At 29.3% G+C, this 15,754-nt stretch overlaps 1 protein-coding gene across 1 annotated transcript; it reads left to right on the top strand.

Moving 5' to 3' along the window:
• LOC104709386 lies at positions 161–8,870 on the top strand. Its single transcript, XM_010426011.1, is given in 7 exon segments — positions 161–470; positions 7,263–7,345; positions 7,730–7,777; positions 7,779–7,910; positions 7,998–8,051; positions 8,150–8,281; positions 8,472–8,870. Coding segments are annotated over 7 exon segments (1,158 nt in total).

Genomic DNA, 15,754 nt, shown 5'->3' with positions numbered 1-15,754 from the left:
AGGACTTATTAAACGGGTAGGATCTGGTGCCTCCATTTCTGTATGGACTGACCCATGGATCCCTGCTCAATCTCCGAGACCAGCACTGTGCAAAGGATCACCTACTGGTCCTCTGCTCCGAGTTACAAATTTTATTGACTAGAGTTCTAATTCCTGGGATATGGCTCAGCTTACGGTTACGTTTGTACCGGAAGATGTAGCTATAATTTATGCCTTACCGTTGCGACAGCCGGATAAACCGGATTTGCTAGGATGGCATTTTACCAATTCTGGTAAATATACGGTAAAATCAGGGTACCATTATCTTCGTTCAAATATGACAGCTCCCGCTGGGACGAAAGTATTTGGTTCAGACACCGTAACTCTTCAGGCCTTTGTGTGGAAAATTAGGTGCCCACCGAAACTGCATCATTTTATGTGGCAAGTTCTTTCGGGTTGCGTGGCGGTTACAACTAATCTACGGCAACGTGGTATGAGTTGTGATGCTACGTGTGGCCTTTGTGGTTTTCAAGAGGAAACAATTAATCATACCCTTTTTGAATGCCCGCCAGCTAGATAGGTTTGGGCTTTGTCACAGTTCCCGATAGCCTTGGGTGTTTTCCTATCGGAATCGATTTTCACAAACATGGATTCTCTTTTTTTGCGGTTTACAAATGTTCCGACACAGGAATTTTTTCCGTGGATTTTGTGGTATATCTGGAAAGCGCGTAACGACAAACTCTTCAGTAATCTGGATTCAAACCCCCTTGCGATTATGCGGCTGGCAGAGGATGAGAAAAAAGCATGGACTATGGCTCAGACAGAGGATATGGCATTAGCATCGGATATTAATATTGAGGTTGTTCCCCGGGGAAGTAGGGGCTCAGACAGAGGATATGGCATTAGCATCGGATATTAATATCGAGTTATATTTTTTTGTTGATGGGTCCTAGAAAACAACGGATCGTTATGCGGGTAGAAGGTGGTTCTGCACATCACCCTGGGGTGACGCCCCCACTATGGGAGCTGCCAACCTTCGCTGTAGTCTCTCCCCTCTTCATGCCGAGATTGAAGCCCTTGTATGGGCCATGCGCTGTATGATTTGGACAGATAACCAATCTATCGTTTTCCTCACCGACTGCTCCGACTTAGTGAAGATGGTGTCTTTGCCTTCCGAGTGGCAAGCCTTTACACCTTATTTGGATGACATCCAGGCGGATAAAAAGGAGTTTACCTCTATTTCCTTAGTCTACGTCCCGCACTCTTAAAATGGTAAAGCGGATAACTTTGCGCGACGAGTTCGCACAGTTCCACATTTAGCTACATATGTAAACAATGTCCCTTCGTATTGGCTTGTTTGAGTCAATCTTGTTTCTCTGTTGTCAAAAAAGAAAACATTTCATTTACCTTACATAATTAATTTTAATTTATTTAAACTTTTTATTAATTATAAGTAACATAACTCTAAATGAATATTTTAATTGTATTTAAAACAAAAAAATAAATGCTATTTAGGTGGTAAAATGAGAAGAGAGAAAGCTAACTTTATATATAACTAGATGAAGACCCGCCCGATGTGAGGGTTTAAAGTTTTATAAATTAAATTAAATTTAACAAAAATGTATTAAAATTTGTTCTATGTTATTTATAGATTTTAGTTTTGTTATAATACACTGATTTATATCCATTTACAAATCTTTTATATATGTTACTATTAAAAGTGTATGTTTTTACACCTAAATATACTCTATGTTACAAAAATATTCTTTAACACCACCTAGAAAATGTCTATATAAATACATTAAGCCAACTATTTTACTTTCACTTTTGCATAGTTTTTTAATTACGAAAATTGTTGGCTCACAAAACATTTTGAATAAAAAATATATTACATAATATACTAATCAATGATGTATCATCACAATAATGTATGACCACCATGGAGAAACCCTCGGCTCTGCCCTCATCCCTTAAGGAGAGAACCTTGCGTCTAACCTCCTTCACCATAGAGAGAACCTTGGCTCCGCCTTCCTCCCTTGGAGAGATAACCTTGCATCCAACCTCCTCCACCTTCCTCCCTTGGGTAGATAACCTTGTATCCAACCTTCTCCACCATATAGAGAACCTCGGCTCTGCCCTCCTCCTGTCTGGAAAGAAAATGTTCACATATTTTTGCTATCTCAAAATCGCTTGTTCCAACAAACAATGAAAATAAAAACTTTTTTCTAACGTCACAAAATTTTTTGATAGTAATAATGTTAAATTTCCCAATGTATTAGTGGAAGTGTCTTTGACACACCATGCTGTAGCATCTGTCTCTGTAACGCCTCAACCGCCACCTTGCTTAGTGAGCCCATGTCCACTCTCAGTCTACATCTATTCCCGGCTCGTGGACCCACCCATATTTGATGGCCGATTTGTTACGTCTTGGGAGATTTTAGGGTGTCAGAGTCTTTTGAGCTCCTATGGATCTATCAACAACGATTTTTTTTTCCAATCTATCTATCTATATTTGTTGTAAGCTTGTGTCTGATGAACCTATTTTATCCATCTATTAGGTTGATGAACTTCTATTCGTTATCTTCATTTGGGATTGAATGAATAATAGTAATAATTATGTTTGCGAAAAAAGAAGGGTTTATGACCAACCAATCAAGGTTGAGCAATTAGAAAAAAAAATTTGGCATAATTAAAGAAACAGTAGAAAATTATAAGCATTGTAATATATGAATCCCAAATAATTGCTACAATAAATTTTAAAATACAGTTTTAGGAAAAAAATCTAAAAATACTACAATAAATTTTAAAATACAGTATTAGGAAAAAAAGACGAATATATTAATTTTTTTGGGTAAACATATTAATCTTACCTATTTCCAACTGAAAAAGGAGAAAGTTGGGGAAAATTTTGGTTTAAAAAATAAAAAAAAATTACCTTCCCATTAAATTTTTTTCCAATTAAACAAAGTTTACCTTCCCATTAAATATATATAAATATTTCTTAAAATTTGAAATTATTATATTCTTTCCTTATTTTTAATTTTCAGTTATTAATACTACAAATTAGAAAAAGGGAAGGTAAATTTTTCTTATTTTTAATGGGAAGCCTTATAAAAATATATTAAAATTTGTTGTATGTTATTTATAAACTAGGTGCTTCCCCACGTAACGCGTGGGTTGTGGTGTAGTTGGCACTTTCTTGTTTTTTTGGTCTTTTTCGTTTTCTCTTTTGTATTATTTTATTTTAATTAGGCATATATGGGTTTCATAGTCACTTGTATTTATCCACTATATCTTCATAGTCACTTGTATTTATCCACTATATTTTTTTTAAAAAGGAATACCAAGTGTTTCCTTCCAAATTTGAAGTGACATAGTATTTTAGTTTTCTTATATGATTTTATGAACTTCAATGTAAAGGTTTTTCAAAGTAATAAGTACACTCACAGTGATAAAATTATAAAATTTGGAGAAATGTTTATTTCGATTAATCATATGCTCTTTTAAATATATTAAATAAATATGTTGTTGTTCCTACAAATAATACAACATATATTATAGTTTAACCATTGAGTTAAGCAATGGAAATTGAACTTGTGATTGCAAGACAAAATGCTTATATATATTATGTTACACATTGATCGTTTAAAAATGAATAGACACATCTAATTCTCAAATAAAGTTGATTTTTTTGTTAAAACCAACATATGTCAATTTAAATTTAACTATTCAAATTTAAAAAATAAATATGAATAGATTAGAAAGGCAAAAAATATAAAAGAAATATTTTATTTTTATATAAATAAAATAAAAATTAAAAACAATGTTAAATATATATAATACTTTCTAAATTAAAATATAGAATTAAACTCTTACAAGTTACAACACATATGAGATATAACAACATTTGACATTGGTGGGAGAGGAGGAGAGAATGATTACTATAAGATGATAATCCAAATTAGATAATGGAGCTAAATCTTTAAAAAATAGAACAATATAATATATATATAATACTTTCTAAATTAAAATATATAATCAAACTCTTACAACACATATGAGATATAACAACATTTGATATCGGTGGGAGGGGAGGAGAGAATGATTACTTATAAGAGAATAGTCCAAATTAGATAATGTAGATGAATCTTTGAAAATAAGAACAATGTAAAATAAATATCATGTAGTGTCTAAAATTAAAATTTAGCATTAAAAATTTACAATGATATTTCATTTGTTTTTTACAACCCATACAACAAAAATAAGAAATCAACAAAAAAAAAAAAAAAAAAAAAAAAAAAAAAAAAAAAAANTGATTTGAGATATTGTAGAAGAAAATGAGAGAATGTGAAAATGAGATAGTAAAAGAATGTCAATATGGGAGGAGGAGATATTGAGAGAATGCTTATTTATATGATAAGAAATGATGGAAGTTACATTTAGAATTATGGAGTTACAATAGTAATTTATTGTGTTTGAATAAAATTGAGTGGTGGAATATGATTAATGTATAATTTATTTTATTTTCAGTTATATGTATTGTGTTTATTGGATCTTAAATATTGTTTAAAGCAATTATAAATCAAATAAAAAATAAAAAAATTAGAAAACATTAAATGAAAATCAACCAATAAAGAGAGACCAAAACCTTATTTTTATATATATGATTTTATAATACACTTATTTATATCCACTTACAAATCTTTTATCTATGTTACTATTAAAAGTGTGTTCTTGTACACCTAAATATACTATATGTTACAAATATATTTTTATTACCACCTCGAAAATGTCGATATAAACACATTAAGCCAACTATTTTACTTTTAATTCTGCATAGTTTTTTAATTACTAAAATTGTTGGCTCAAAAAACATTTTGAATAAAAAATATACTATTACATAATATACTAATCAATTATGTATAATCACAATAATATATGACTACCATGGAAAAAACCTCAGGCTCCGCCCTCATCCCTTATAGAGAGAACCTTGCGTCCAACCTCCTCCACCATGGAGAGAACCTTGGCTCCGCCTTCCTCCCTTGGGGCGATAACCTTGCGTCCAACCTCCTCCACCTTCCTCCCTTAGGTAGATAATCTTGTGTCCAACCTTCTCCACCATAGAGAGAACCTCGGCTCTGCCCTCTTCCTGTGTGGAGATTAAATGTCCACGTCATTTTGCTATCTCAAAATGGATTGCCACGACAACCAATGAAAATAAAAACCTTTTTTCTAACGTCATAAATTTTTTTGATAATAACTAATGTTAAATTTCACAATGTATTCTTGAAAGTGTCTTTGACACACCATGATGTAGCCTCTATCTCTGAAACGCCTCAATCACCACCTTGCTTAGTGAGCCCATGTCCATTCTCAGTCCATGGACCCACTTTTCTAAGTGGGCCCTACATCTGTTCTCGGCTCGTAGACCCACCCATATTCGATGGCCGGTTTTTTACATCTGGGAGGCTTTAAAAACTTGTTTACCAACCTTACAAATCAACAAATGATCTTTTCTTGTGATTTGTCTTCACTCGCACAGTTCCGACAATCACTTTCGGGAAAGTCACCCATCATGAAGTTCTCTCAGGACCCTTGACTAAAAAAAAAATGCATTTTGGTGACGTATGTGGTCAAATCAATTCTTTTAAATATTTTTGCAAACCAGGGTGTCAGAATCTTTGAGCTCCTATGGATCTATCAACAATGATTTATGTTTTTCCAATCTATCTATCTATGTTTGTTGTACGCTTGTGTTAGATTAGCCTATTTTATTCATTCATTAGGTTGATGAGCTTGTACTCGTTAAGTCCTTTTGAGATTGAATGAATAATGTTAACAATTATGTTTGCAAAAAAAGAAGGCCAACCAATCAAGGTTGATATTAGAAAAAAATTAATTTGGCATAATTAAAGAACCAATGGAAGATTATAAACATGGTAATATATGAATCCAAATAATTAAAAAATGAAAATATAAATTAAATAAAACAATCCAAAAATACTACAATAAATTTTAAAATACTGTATTAGTAAAAGAAGATGCATGTATTAATACTTTTATTAGGTCAACATATTAATCTTACCTATTCCCAACTGAAAAAGTAGAAAGTATAAGAAAATTTTGGTTTCAAAAAATAAGAAAAATTTACCTTCCCATTAAAGAAAAATTCCCAATTAAACAAAGTTGAAAGCAGTGTTTTTGAATAAATTATTTAAATATGAGATGATCTATGTTTATATAGAAGTGAGTATTTTCAAAATTTAGAATTAATAATTAACTGTATATTTTCCTTAATCCCTTTTTCTATATTTTTTTTGTAGAATTAATAACTTAAAATTAAAAATAAGTAAATAATATTATAATTTCGAATTTTATGAAATATATATATATATATATAATCTCCTATAATTATTTAAAAAATTGTATTATTTTTGATAAATTCTGTAATTTTAATAATTATCTTTTTACATTATTAATATTTTTAAAAACAAAATATTTTATTTTTGTTGTAATCAAAATCTTCTTATTAAATATTAACTTTTACACATGTTAAAATCTAAGATTGATAACTTGACATATGTCAAAATCTTATTAATGACTAAATTTCAAAACCCAACTTTATATAATAAGATTAGCATGGAGTTTGAAATCCAAAAATATAGCGTTATCATACATAAATATTAAGTACACACCTTAACATAATTAATAAACAAAAGATAATTATAAAATCAATTTCATTGTGATTATTTTTTAAGTTACCGGGTCTACATATTGATTACAATTTGTATTTTTAATTGATGGTAAGTTATTATTGTAGCGTAATAAGCAAATCCTTTTTTTCTTTCTTTCTGGTCAAAGTATTATCACACTCTCCATTTAATATTTATTACGTTATTAGTCAAAGTTAATAACAATATGAGTCACATAATACGCAGTCAAAGATTCGTATTTTTATTTACTTTATTAGGAAAAACTGATGTAATGCTAATTATATGTATATAATTATATATAAGTAACATAGTGATTTCATTCTTGATGAAACTAAACAAAACAAAATGTCTTCACTAACTAAAATAGCTCTGGTTTTAAATCTATTAGGTCGTTCTAATCGAAGTGTGTTGCCTAGCAGTTCCTTCAAGGTTAGTGTTAATATTTTTTAGAAATTCATACACATGTCTCCTTTATTATTTTAATCTATTTTACTATATATATATATATATATATAATCACGGATTGAGTTCAAAATCACCTCTCTTTTTTTGGTCGTTGGCACATAGGTGAAAATGCTACATATAATTGCGTAGATATTAATAAGTAACCAGGACTTGATCATCCTTTGCTCCAAAATCACACAATCCAGGTGCATTGATATATAAAAAGTCCATTGCTTATGTGATTTGAATTTACTTTTATAAAATGTGATTTTGAATTTGACATACAAGTATTCTTTACAAGATGAAACCTTCAGTTTCAAGACATGAATTAAGGAATCAGATTAACAACAACAAATCATATTCAAAGAAAAAAGATGTCCAAATGGAACGGTTCCTATATTGAGAATCTCAAATGAATACAATACCAAAACACAACTTTTTGCCGAGAAGTATTTCCATCCGCTAACAGTCAATGATCCTAAAACACATGTAAACATTTAATTTTCTCCTTATACATTAGATCTAGTTATGTTTTATACGTATTTCAAGTATTAATCCATATACATGTCAATAAAACTGGTTCTTGGTAGGTTGTTGGAGTAGGGTCACGTGCTGGTCCATATCGTGGTGTTGAAGTCTCCATATCGTGGTGTTGAAGCTTGGTATAATGGATATACGCTGAACATCAGAATAGACCAGGCTTCATATAGTGAAATATATATAGGTAGGTGGTTGAATAACCAAGTCAATTTTATCCAAGTGGGTTATATTATAAGTTCTACATTTTCTTGTTTTTTTTTTGTAAAATTCATTTATAAACACTTGATAGGATTCAAGTATTGAAAATCGTTTTAACAGATAAATCCAAGTTTCCTTGGCACCAGACAACTTTGAACATATGGATATTTTATGGTGTACATGTGAACTTTTTATTTTTTAGTTTTCCTTAAAGTATTTATACTTAACCCTTAAATAAAATAAAATGTGAATATTAAACATGATTTCAACAGGGTAAAGATGGAAAAGGATGTTACAGTACAGCATGTGATGGGTTTATTCAGGTATCAAGGAGAATTCCCATAGTCCAACCCATAAACCTTAACCCTGGGGTCCCTGATTGGACACGTTGGTCCATCCATCAGGTATTTCTTCAGTTTCTTTTATATATTTTCATGAAAATAAATTATGAATTTAGAAATTAATTATTTATAAACCATATTAGTGATCGACATGTATTTGATTATATAATAACAGTTTGCTTTAACGAATGTTAGTAGCACATATTCTTTTTCGTTTTTACAAATTCGTTTCATCTTGTGATGTATGAAAAAGGATAAAGCAACAAGAAACTGGTGGCTACCGCAACTGATAAAAAATGCACCCAGCGTAGATATTGGATATTGGCCAAAAGAGCTATTTGAAATTTTAAACAGTGGTGCTAATACAGTTGGAGTTGGAGGTATAGTTCGTGCTTTCCATTCAGATTCAAGTCCCCTGATGGGTAATGGTAATTTTCCAGTTGGAGGAGGCCGCACAGATTCAGCAATGTTTACAAATATTGAAGCTTTGGATTCCAACTATAATAGTCGTAAAATGAATTCATTTCCTATGGGGATTTTGGTAGATAGTCCAAAATGTTATGGCATAAGAATTGGTAGAGTGAAACCATTTCATCGTACACGACTCGGTTTCTTTTTCAATTATGGTGGTCCGAGAGGAAACTCTTGTTGAGTTTAATATTTCCCATTGTAATCTTTAGACTTGGTACTTAATCAAACTTATTATGAATTAAAATGCGGTACATCTGAGACAAATTATTTCAAACTAAAAAAAAAAAAAGGTTGTGTTTGTTTGTTAATTATGTTTGCTTTCTTTAGTATTTAAGATTGTATAATTGTATTTAGGTTTTTGGTTCTATGATTTAATTCACAGTATAGTAAAGAACAACTTACTTTTTTACATAACATTAATTTAATCAATTTAATTAGATATGTATATTATTCTAAACTAAAAACAAAGAAGTCTCCAAGAGTACGAGAACGTGATTCTAAAGTTATAAGTATTTCTATTTTATGTTCTAGGATTATATTATTTCCTTTCTTATGTCTTAGGAGATGTCTTTATATATGAGCTCTTTAACAATTGAGTGGATTATCGAAGAACAGGTCTAGAACTTTTGGACGGCTGCGCCATTAGACATTACAAGAAATATGTATATTGTTAGGGCAAAAGAAATGCTACATAATGCTGTCACATCGGCGATGATACCCCATATATTATAGCTTTTTGACATGCTTTGACAGATCCCACATAAGATAGTATTTTTATATCATAACGCTATTTGAATGCTATAATACATTTTATTATTACACAAAACTAGTGCTATTCTATTGTTATATAAATTTTGTATATGTGAATCTTGTTTTGCATAATTTATTCAGTTAGATTTAATTTAAAAAATTATATTTTATAAAACTATCCACATACATAACATTAAATATTATATTAACTAAAATAAGTGTTACATAACACTAGGAGATATCCCGCGCTTTAAGCATGAGTCAACATTTAAAAAAAAATTCTAATATAATAATAAAAATTATTGTTATATATTTTTTTAAAAGTTATTTTGTTTGAGATAATATTTATTTTAATTTTTCTGTAAATCTATTAGTCTTTTTGAATACTAATTATTTTAAAATATTATAGTATTTTATTTTTTTGATGTATATTACAGTTTTATATTGTTTGTTTGTTGTGTTTGCATCATTATTTTGTGAAATATGAAGTAGTAGTTTTAATATTATAATTTTGAACAAATAAAAATTATTAATTTATCATCTATATAAATTTAGTTTTACCAACCCGTCAATGTGGAAATTAAAACACACATCTTTTTTTGATTGAGTAATATATCTTCGTTTTCAAAAATTCAAATCACAAGATATGCAGAAAATAAATCTGCATTTTACTAATCATAAGTATTATATGAACATTCCATACAATTTGTAAAAAAACAAAAAATATGATAGGAGAATCATAATTTGAAATCTTAACAAAATCTTCAAAATTTAGTTTTAAAAATAATTATATTGTATACTTGGATAGAAAATCTTAGTTTTTGAAAATCTTAGTTTTTAAAATTTTAGTAATTTTCATCTATAATTTACTAGAGAGTGAAAATATTTTTTTTATTTTTCTAGATTTTTTTACATTTGATCTGTTAGCGTTTTTTATTTTTTAATTAATTAACTTTATTTAATTAATTAACTAAGATTAATTAAGTTTTTCTAATGGCAATTGAATGTAATTTTTTACACATTTTAAGGTTAGTTTTATATTTGTACTTATCAATTAATATAGTAGGATAAGTCTTACATAACAAAGTGTTAGTCTCAAAATAAAAATAAAAGTAATTTCCTCTGTTTTGGTAGCCTCCGAGTCTTTGTTGTCATTCCAAAAACGAGAGTCTTCATTTATCTGAAAATCTTACAAGTATGAGAGTAAAGTTTCTGCTTGTATGTACAAATACTATCACTAAAATAATACAAAGCCTACAAAAATATGGGAATGTACCCACTTAACAACCACTTACCAAACGAGTCACACCAGAATCTGGTTGCAAACCAATAGGAGCTGAAACAAAATGCTTAACAATATCTGAAAGAGTTCTTAACATCTCTTAACATCTCTTAAAGAGAAATAGCGTCAAACAAAACTCAGATTTCTCAGAAAAAAAAAAAAAAAAAAACCATTAGCGTCATGCTTCAAACGACTAAAAGCAAAAAAGGGAAAGCAAAGAAACACAGATCTTAAATCAACCAGAGAACACCTCAAACAAGCATAAGGAAGATATGACAATAAAGAAAAATGGTGAAGAAGAAAGCAGAGATGTCAGCAAAACGCCAAAACGCTACAAAAAGTGAATGACATTGATCTACAAATTAACAACAGCAAAAGGACACAAACCCACAAATCTAAACACAAAGGGATACAAATCCACAAATCCACAAATATGAATGGAAGATGTTATTATGAGTTATAGAAAAGCTCATAGGCATTAAGCAAAAGAAGAGTGATCAAGTCATTTTAAAAAAAGGTTTTAGTTCAGTCTTGTAAAGAGATGTTGGAGCATTGGAAGTTTGTGTGCACAATATTCAGTTGTGTCCTGGAACAAAAGACTCAATGTGGTAACAACAGTATGAACTTGTTTGGGAGAAATCATTAAAGGAAACTCAGGTCAGAGTCTTCATAGGCGGTCTCAAAGTTTTTATCTGAAAATGACAAGAGATTAATGTGCTCTTGCTAGGAACTGGTGGTGAGATCAGAGGTAAAAGAAACTAGGTAACTGAAGATGGTTTCAGATTCTAGTGATTCACTTTGGATGAGTCATAAGATGAGTGACGTGTGATTATTCATGATTTTAATCTGAACTAGTCGACTGTTTATGACGTTGATAGTTAACATAACAAGTAATTATTTTAATCGGAGATATCGATTTACAACAAGTTGAAAACTATGTTTTTTTTTTTTACTTTTGCATTTAAAGCAAATATTACTGCGTTTTGCTATGATTCTGCTTTTGTTTTACTACAATTCTGCTTTTGTTTTGCTAGGAAGGTTTTGGTTTTTTTTTTCCTTCCTATTTCCTAATATTGTCCTATAAATATAGTTCATCCAGTATTTTCACTTTTCCAATATCTAAACTAGTATTTTTGGAAATACATTTTTAAAACAAATCCCAAAAATACATTTTTAAAACAAATCTCATTTTCGAAAGAATTACAATATATGTTATTGTTTATATCCATATCCAAACAATTTAATTAATTCTCTCTACTATCCATATAAACAAACAAAATTAAAAGTTTTAAATTATCTATATAATGTTCCACAATTAATAATATAGATATTTAGAAGATTTTGTCATTCTTTAAAATTATGATTCTCCTACCAGTTTTGTTTGATTTTTTTATTGTTTTAAATAAACATATAATACATAAAGTTAATAACAATAGAAATTTTTTCCTGCACATATTGTGATTCTAATTTTTTTAAATGGATATATATTATTCAATTAATATAAAAAAAATATGTTTAATATCCCACATGGACAAAAAATGTTTAGAGAATGAATTGAAACGGGATCTTTTACATCCTGCCCGTAGTTTAATCCCATAAATCTACACAAATAAACGAAAAAAATAATTAGTTGTAAGTTGAAAACAAAAAAAAGAAAGAAAATGAAAATGATAAAACAAAAAAAGTAACATTCTTACCTTCTTCTTCTTCTACGTCTCTCTCTTTCTCTTCTGTTCGTCTTTCTCTTTCTCTCCCTCTCTCTCTCTCTCTCTCTTCTGTTCTTCTTCGTCTCTCTCTCGCTAGCTCTCTTCTGTGTTCTCAATCATTCGCTGAACAATTGAATTAGTCTACCATTAGCCATCATTGCTTCTAGCTAGCCTATAGGTAATGGATCACCATTCAACAACCATTAGCCATCATTGCTACCATTAGCCATTCTTTTTTTTATTTGCTAGAATTTCATTCTAACGTTAAATGTAATCAGAATTAGAAATCAGAAAACGCTAATTAGGAAAGGCAGAGAGAGGAAAAAAAAGGTCCTCAAAATTAATACCTTGAATCACGTGAGATAAAATTTTCAAAGTTCTTTCGGGGACATCCGATGAAAAAGATTTAAGGTCGTGATTGGAAGCACTCCAAAGTGCGTAATTCAGGACTTAATAAAAAAATACAGTGATTTGCGTTTTTGCCAAAAAGTGAAATTAACATATATGCGTTTTTCAAAACAGTGTAATTAACTCATGGTCTGCTTTTATTTGCATGAATACCAATTACCCTTCGGATTTTTCAAAACCGCACTAGGCAAAACAAAATATTTGTTTAGTTGTTTTATTTACTTAATTTATAATTAATAAAAATAATAAACATATTTTAGTCATCAATATATTTTTAACATTTTTATTAATGGTACTCAGCATCGGTTTTTTTTACAACTCAAAATTTTAATTGTGAACTGCAATATCATGGGGATTTTCAAAAATACTTTTTTTCTTATGTCACTTTTTAAAAATATCTTTTCATGTTGTCAATTTTCAAAAATACACATTTTCTATGTATGAAAATGTTCAAAAAAAAGTATTTTTGAAAATGGGTATTTCAAAAGGAGTATTTCTAACAAATTCTCAAATAATTGTTTACCAATCAAATTTTAATTTTAAATAAATTTTGGTATTTAAAATTCAGAAATTAAAACTTTATTTATTAATGAAAATGAAAATAAAATAATACGAAATCCGTACCGCAAATTGTTTTTCACCAATCAAACATTATTTTGTACCGCTTATTTTGGATTAACCGCACTTTTCCCGCAACTACATTTATCCCACACGTACCGCAGTTGAACCGTACCGCACTCGCAAATTTTTTGTCCCGCACTACTAAATCCACGGTTACCATTCGGTTATTTCAAATTTCATATAATCAAAACTGAAACCATTAAAAGACTATTATTATTGCCATTTAATTGTTCAGATAATTAAAAGAAGAAATAATTGTATTCTACACACTTTTCTATATAAAAAAATAACATTTTAACACACTTTTGGACCACCATGACTACTTTACTAAACCACAAGTTGTTCAATTAATTAGGTATTTAGACGTTTTTTTCTCTGGTCATCCAAAAATAATTATCCATCTATGCATGTTAACCATCCACATAATAGCGAACAACATCAATGAATTCGGAAATTTATAAAGAATGTAATGCAAGAAGTCAAAAATTTGGTCTAATTTAAGGTTCAGGGTATACAAGTTGGGATAGGTCAATTTCATGTTTTATAGTAAAAGATCTTCATATTTGGCTACATTTGTTAAAATTTCTATGAAATTAAATTTATGATTATGGTGTATGATCTAAGGTTGAGGTCTAAAGTTTAAGATTTAGGCTTTAGGGTTTAGGGTTTAGGGTTTAGGGTTTAGGGTTTAGGTTTAGAGTTTAGGGTTTAGAGTTTATGATATAATGAATGGTCTCATGCTTAGTTTTTTAGGGGATATGATGAGGCTAAAATTGTTTGATAGTTAACAATGATTGTTTCACCAAAACACAAGTAGTTTTTAGTGGACGTGTATAACTCATCATCTATGTGTATTTGATTTTAGAATAAGTATCCACATAAGTATCCACATAAGTATCTACAAATAAGACATTAGTATCCACAAATACGTATCCACATAATAAGACATTTTTAGCATCCACATAAAATTAACAAATATTCAACTATAATTGGATAATTAGGTATTCATATATTTTTCTCTGATCATCCAAAAGTAAGTATTCATCTAGATATGTTAACCATCCACATAATAGTGAAAAATTATTCAAATATAAATAGATAATGTATAACTAATCAGTATCCATAGCACCTCATCCACATGATGACATCAACTTTTCATTATACAAACCTAGTTTTTGATGGATATGAACAAGTAGATTTGTTATGTGTTGATGGTTGTATGAATAAACGTGGATTGGTTATGTATGCATGGTTGTATGAATGAATAGACTAGCTAGTAAATATTAATGACATGCTAGTCATATGAACAAGTGGCTTCAAGCGCTTGGACAGTTGACCACATAGATTCATCTGCTTGGATAATTGACTACATGAATGAGTATTTCTAAGAAGTTACATTATAGGACACATAATAACCACATGGATTCAACCACTTGGATAGTATCTCATGCATCATCAGAATATGGACGACATAATGTTTGATTAATTAGACATTCATTTTTTTAAGATGATCATCCAGAAGTATTCATCTACCTCGTTTGAGTATCCACATAGTATTGAACAAATATTCAGTGATAAATGGATAATGTGTGGTATAATTGTTCATCCTAAATATAGTAAAATAGATTTTAAACTGTAGGAAAATATAATTATAATGCATTATATAAAAAAAAAAATTGACAATATATGTCTAAATAAGTAAAACGTTTTGCTACATAAGTTATATAAAACGTTTTTATTTTCTTTAACATGCATAATTACACATGATTTTTAAAATGAAATTTTCTAATTGTAATAAAAACTAACAACAAAAAAATTAAAATAAAATTTCAAGAAATTAAATAAATATTTTAATATTATATACTTATGTTTTGACATTTTCAGGCAGAAAAGGCTAAAGTAATACAAACATTACTTTTTGTGTCTGGATTAACAACAATATTCCAGTCTTTCTTTGGAACTCGATTGCCTGTAATCGCTGCGGCTTCTTATGCCTATATCATACCTATCACTACCATCATTTCTTCAACTCGATTCACTTACTACACTGATCCTTTTGAAGTAAGTCTTAGCATTAATATTGTCAACGTGTGTATATATATATATATATATATATATTATACTAATAAAATTTTGTTCGATGATTAAAATAAATCAGAGATTTGTGAGAACAATGAGAAGCATACAAGGCGCTTTTATTATCACTGGATGTTTCCAAGTTGTCGTCTGTTTTCTAGGCATATCAAGAAACATTGTCTGGTAAATAATTAATATTGTTTTGTTATAATGGTTTGGGAC

This window comes from Camelina sativa, chromosome 8 (assembly GCF_000633955.1).
Source record: "Camelina sativa cultivar DH55 chromosome 8, Cs, whole genome shotgun sequence".
NCBI lineage: Eukaryota > Viridiplantae > Streptophyta > Magnoliopsida > Brassicales > Brassicaceae > Camelina > Camelina sativa.
Note: the sequence above shows the minus strand (reverse complement) of the source record. Positions and strands in the feature narration are given on the sequence as shown.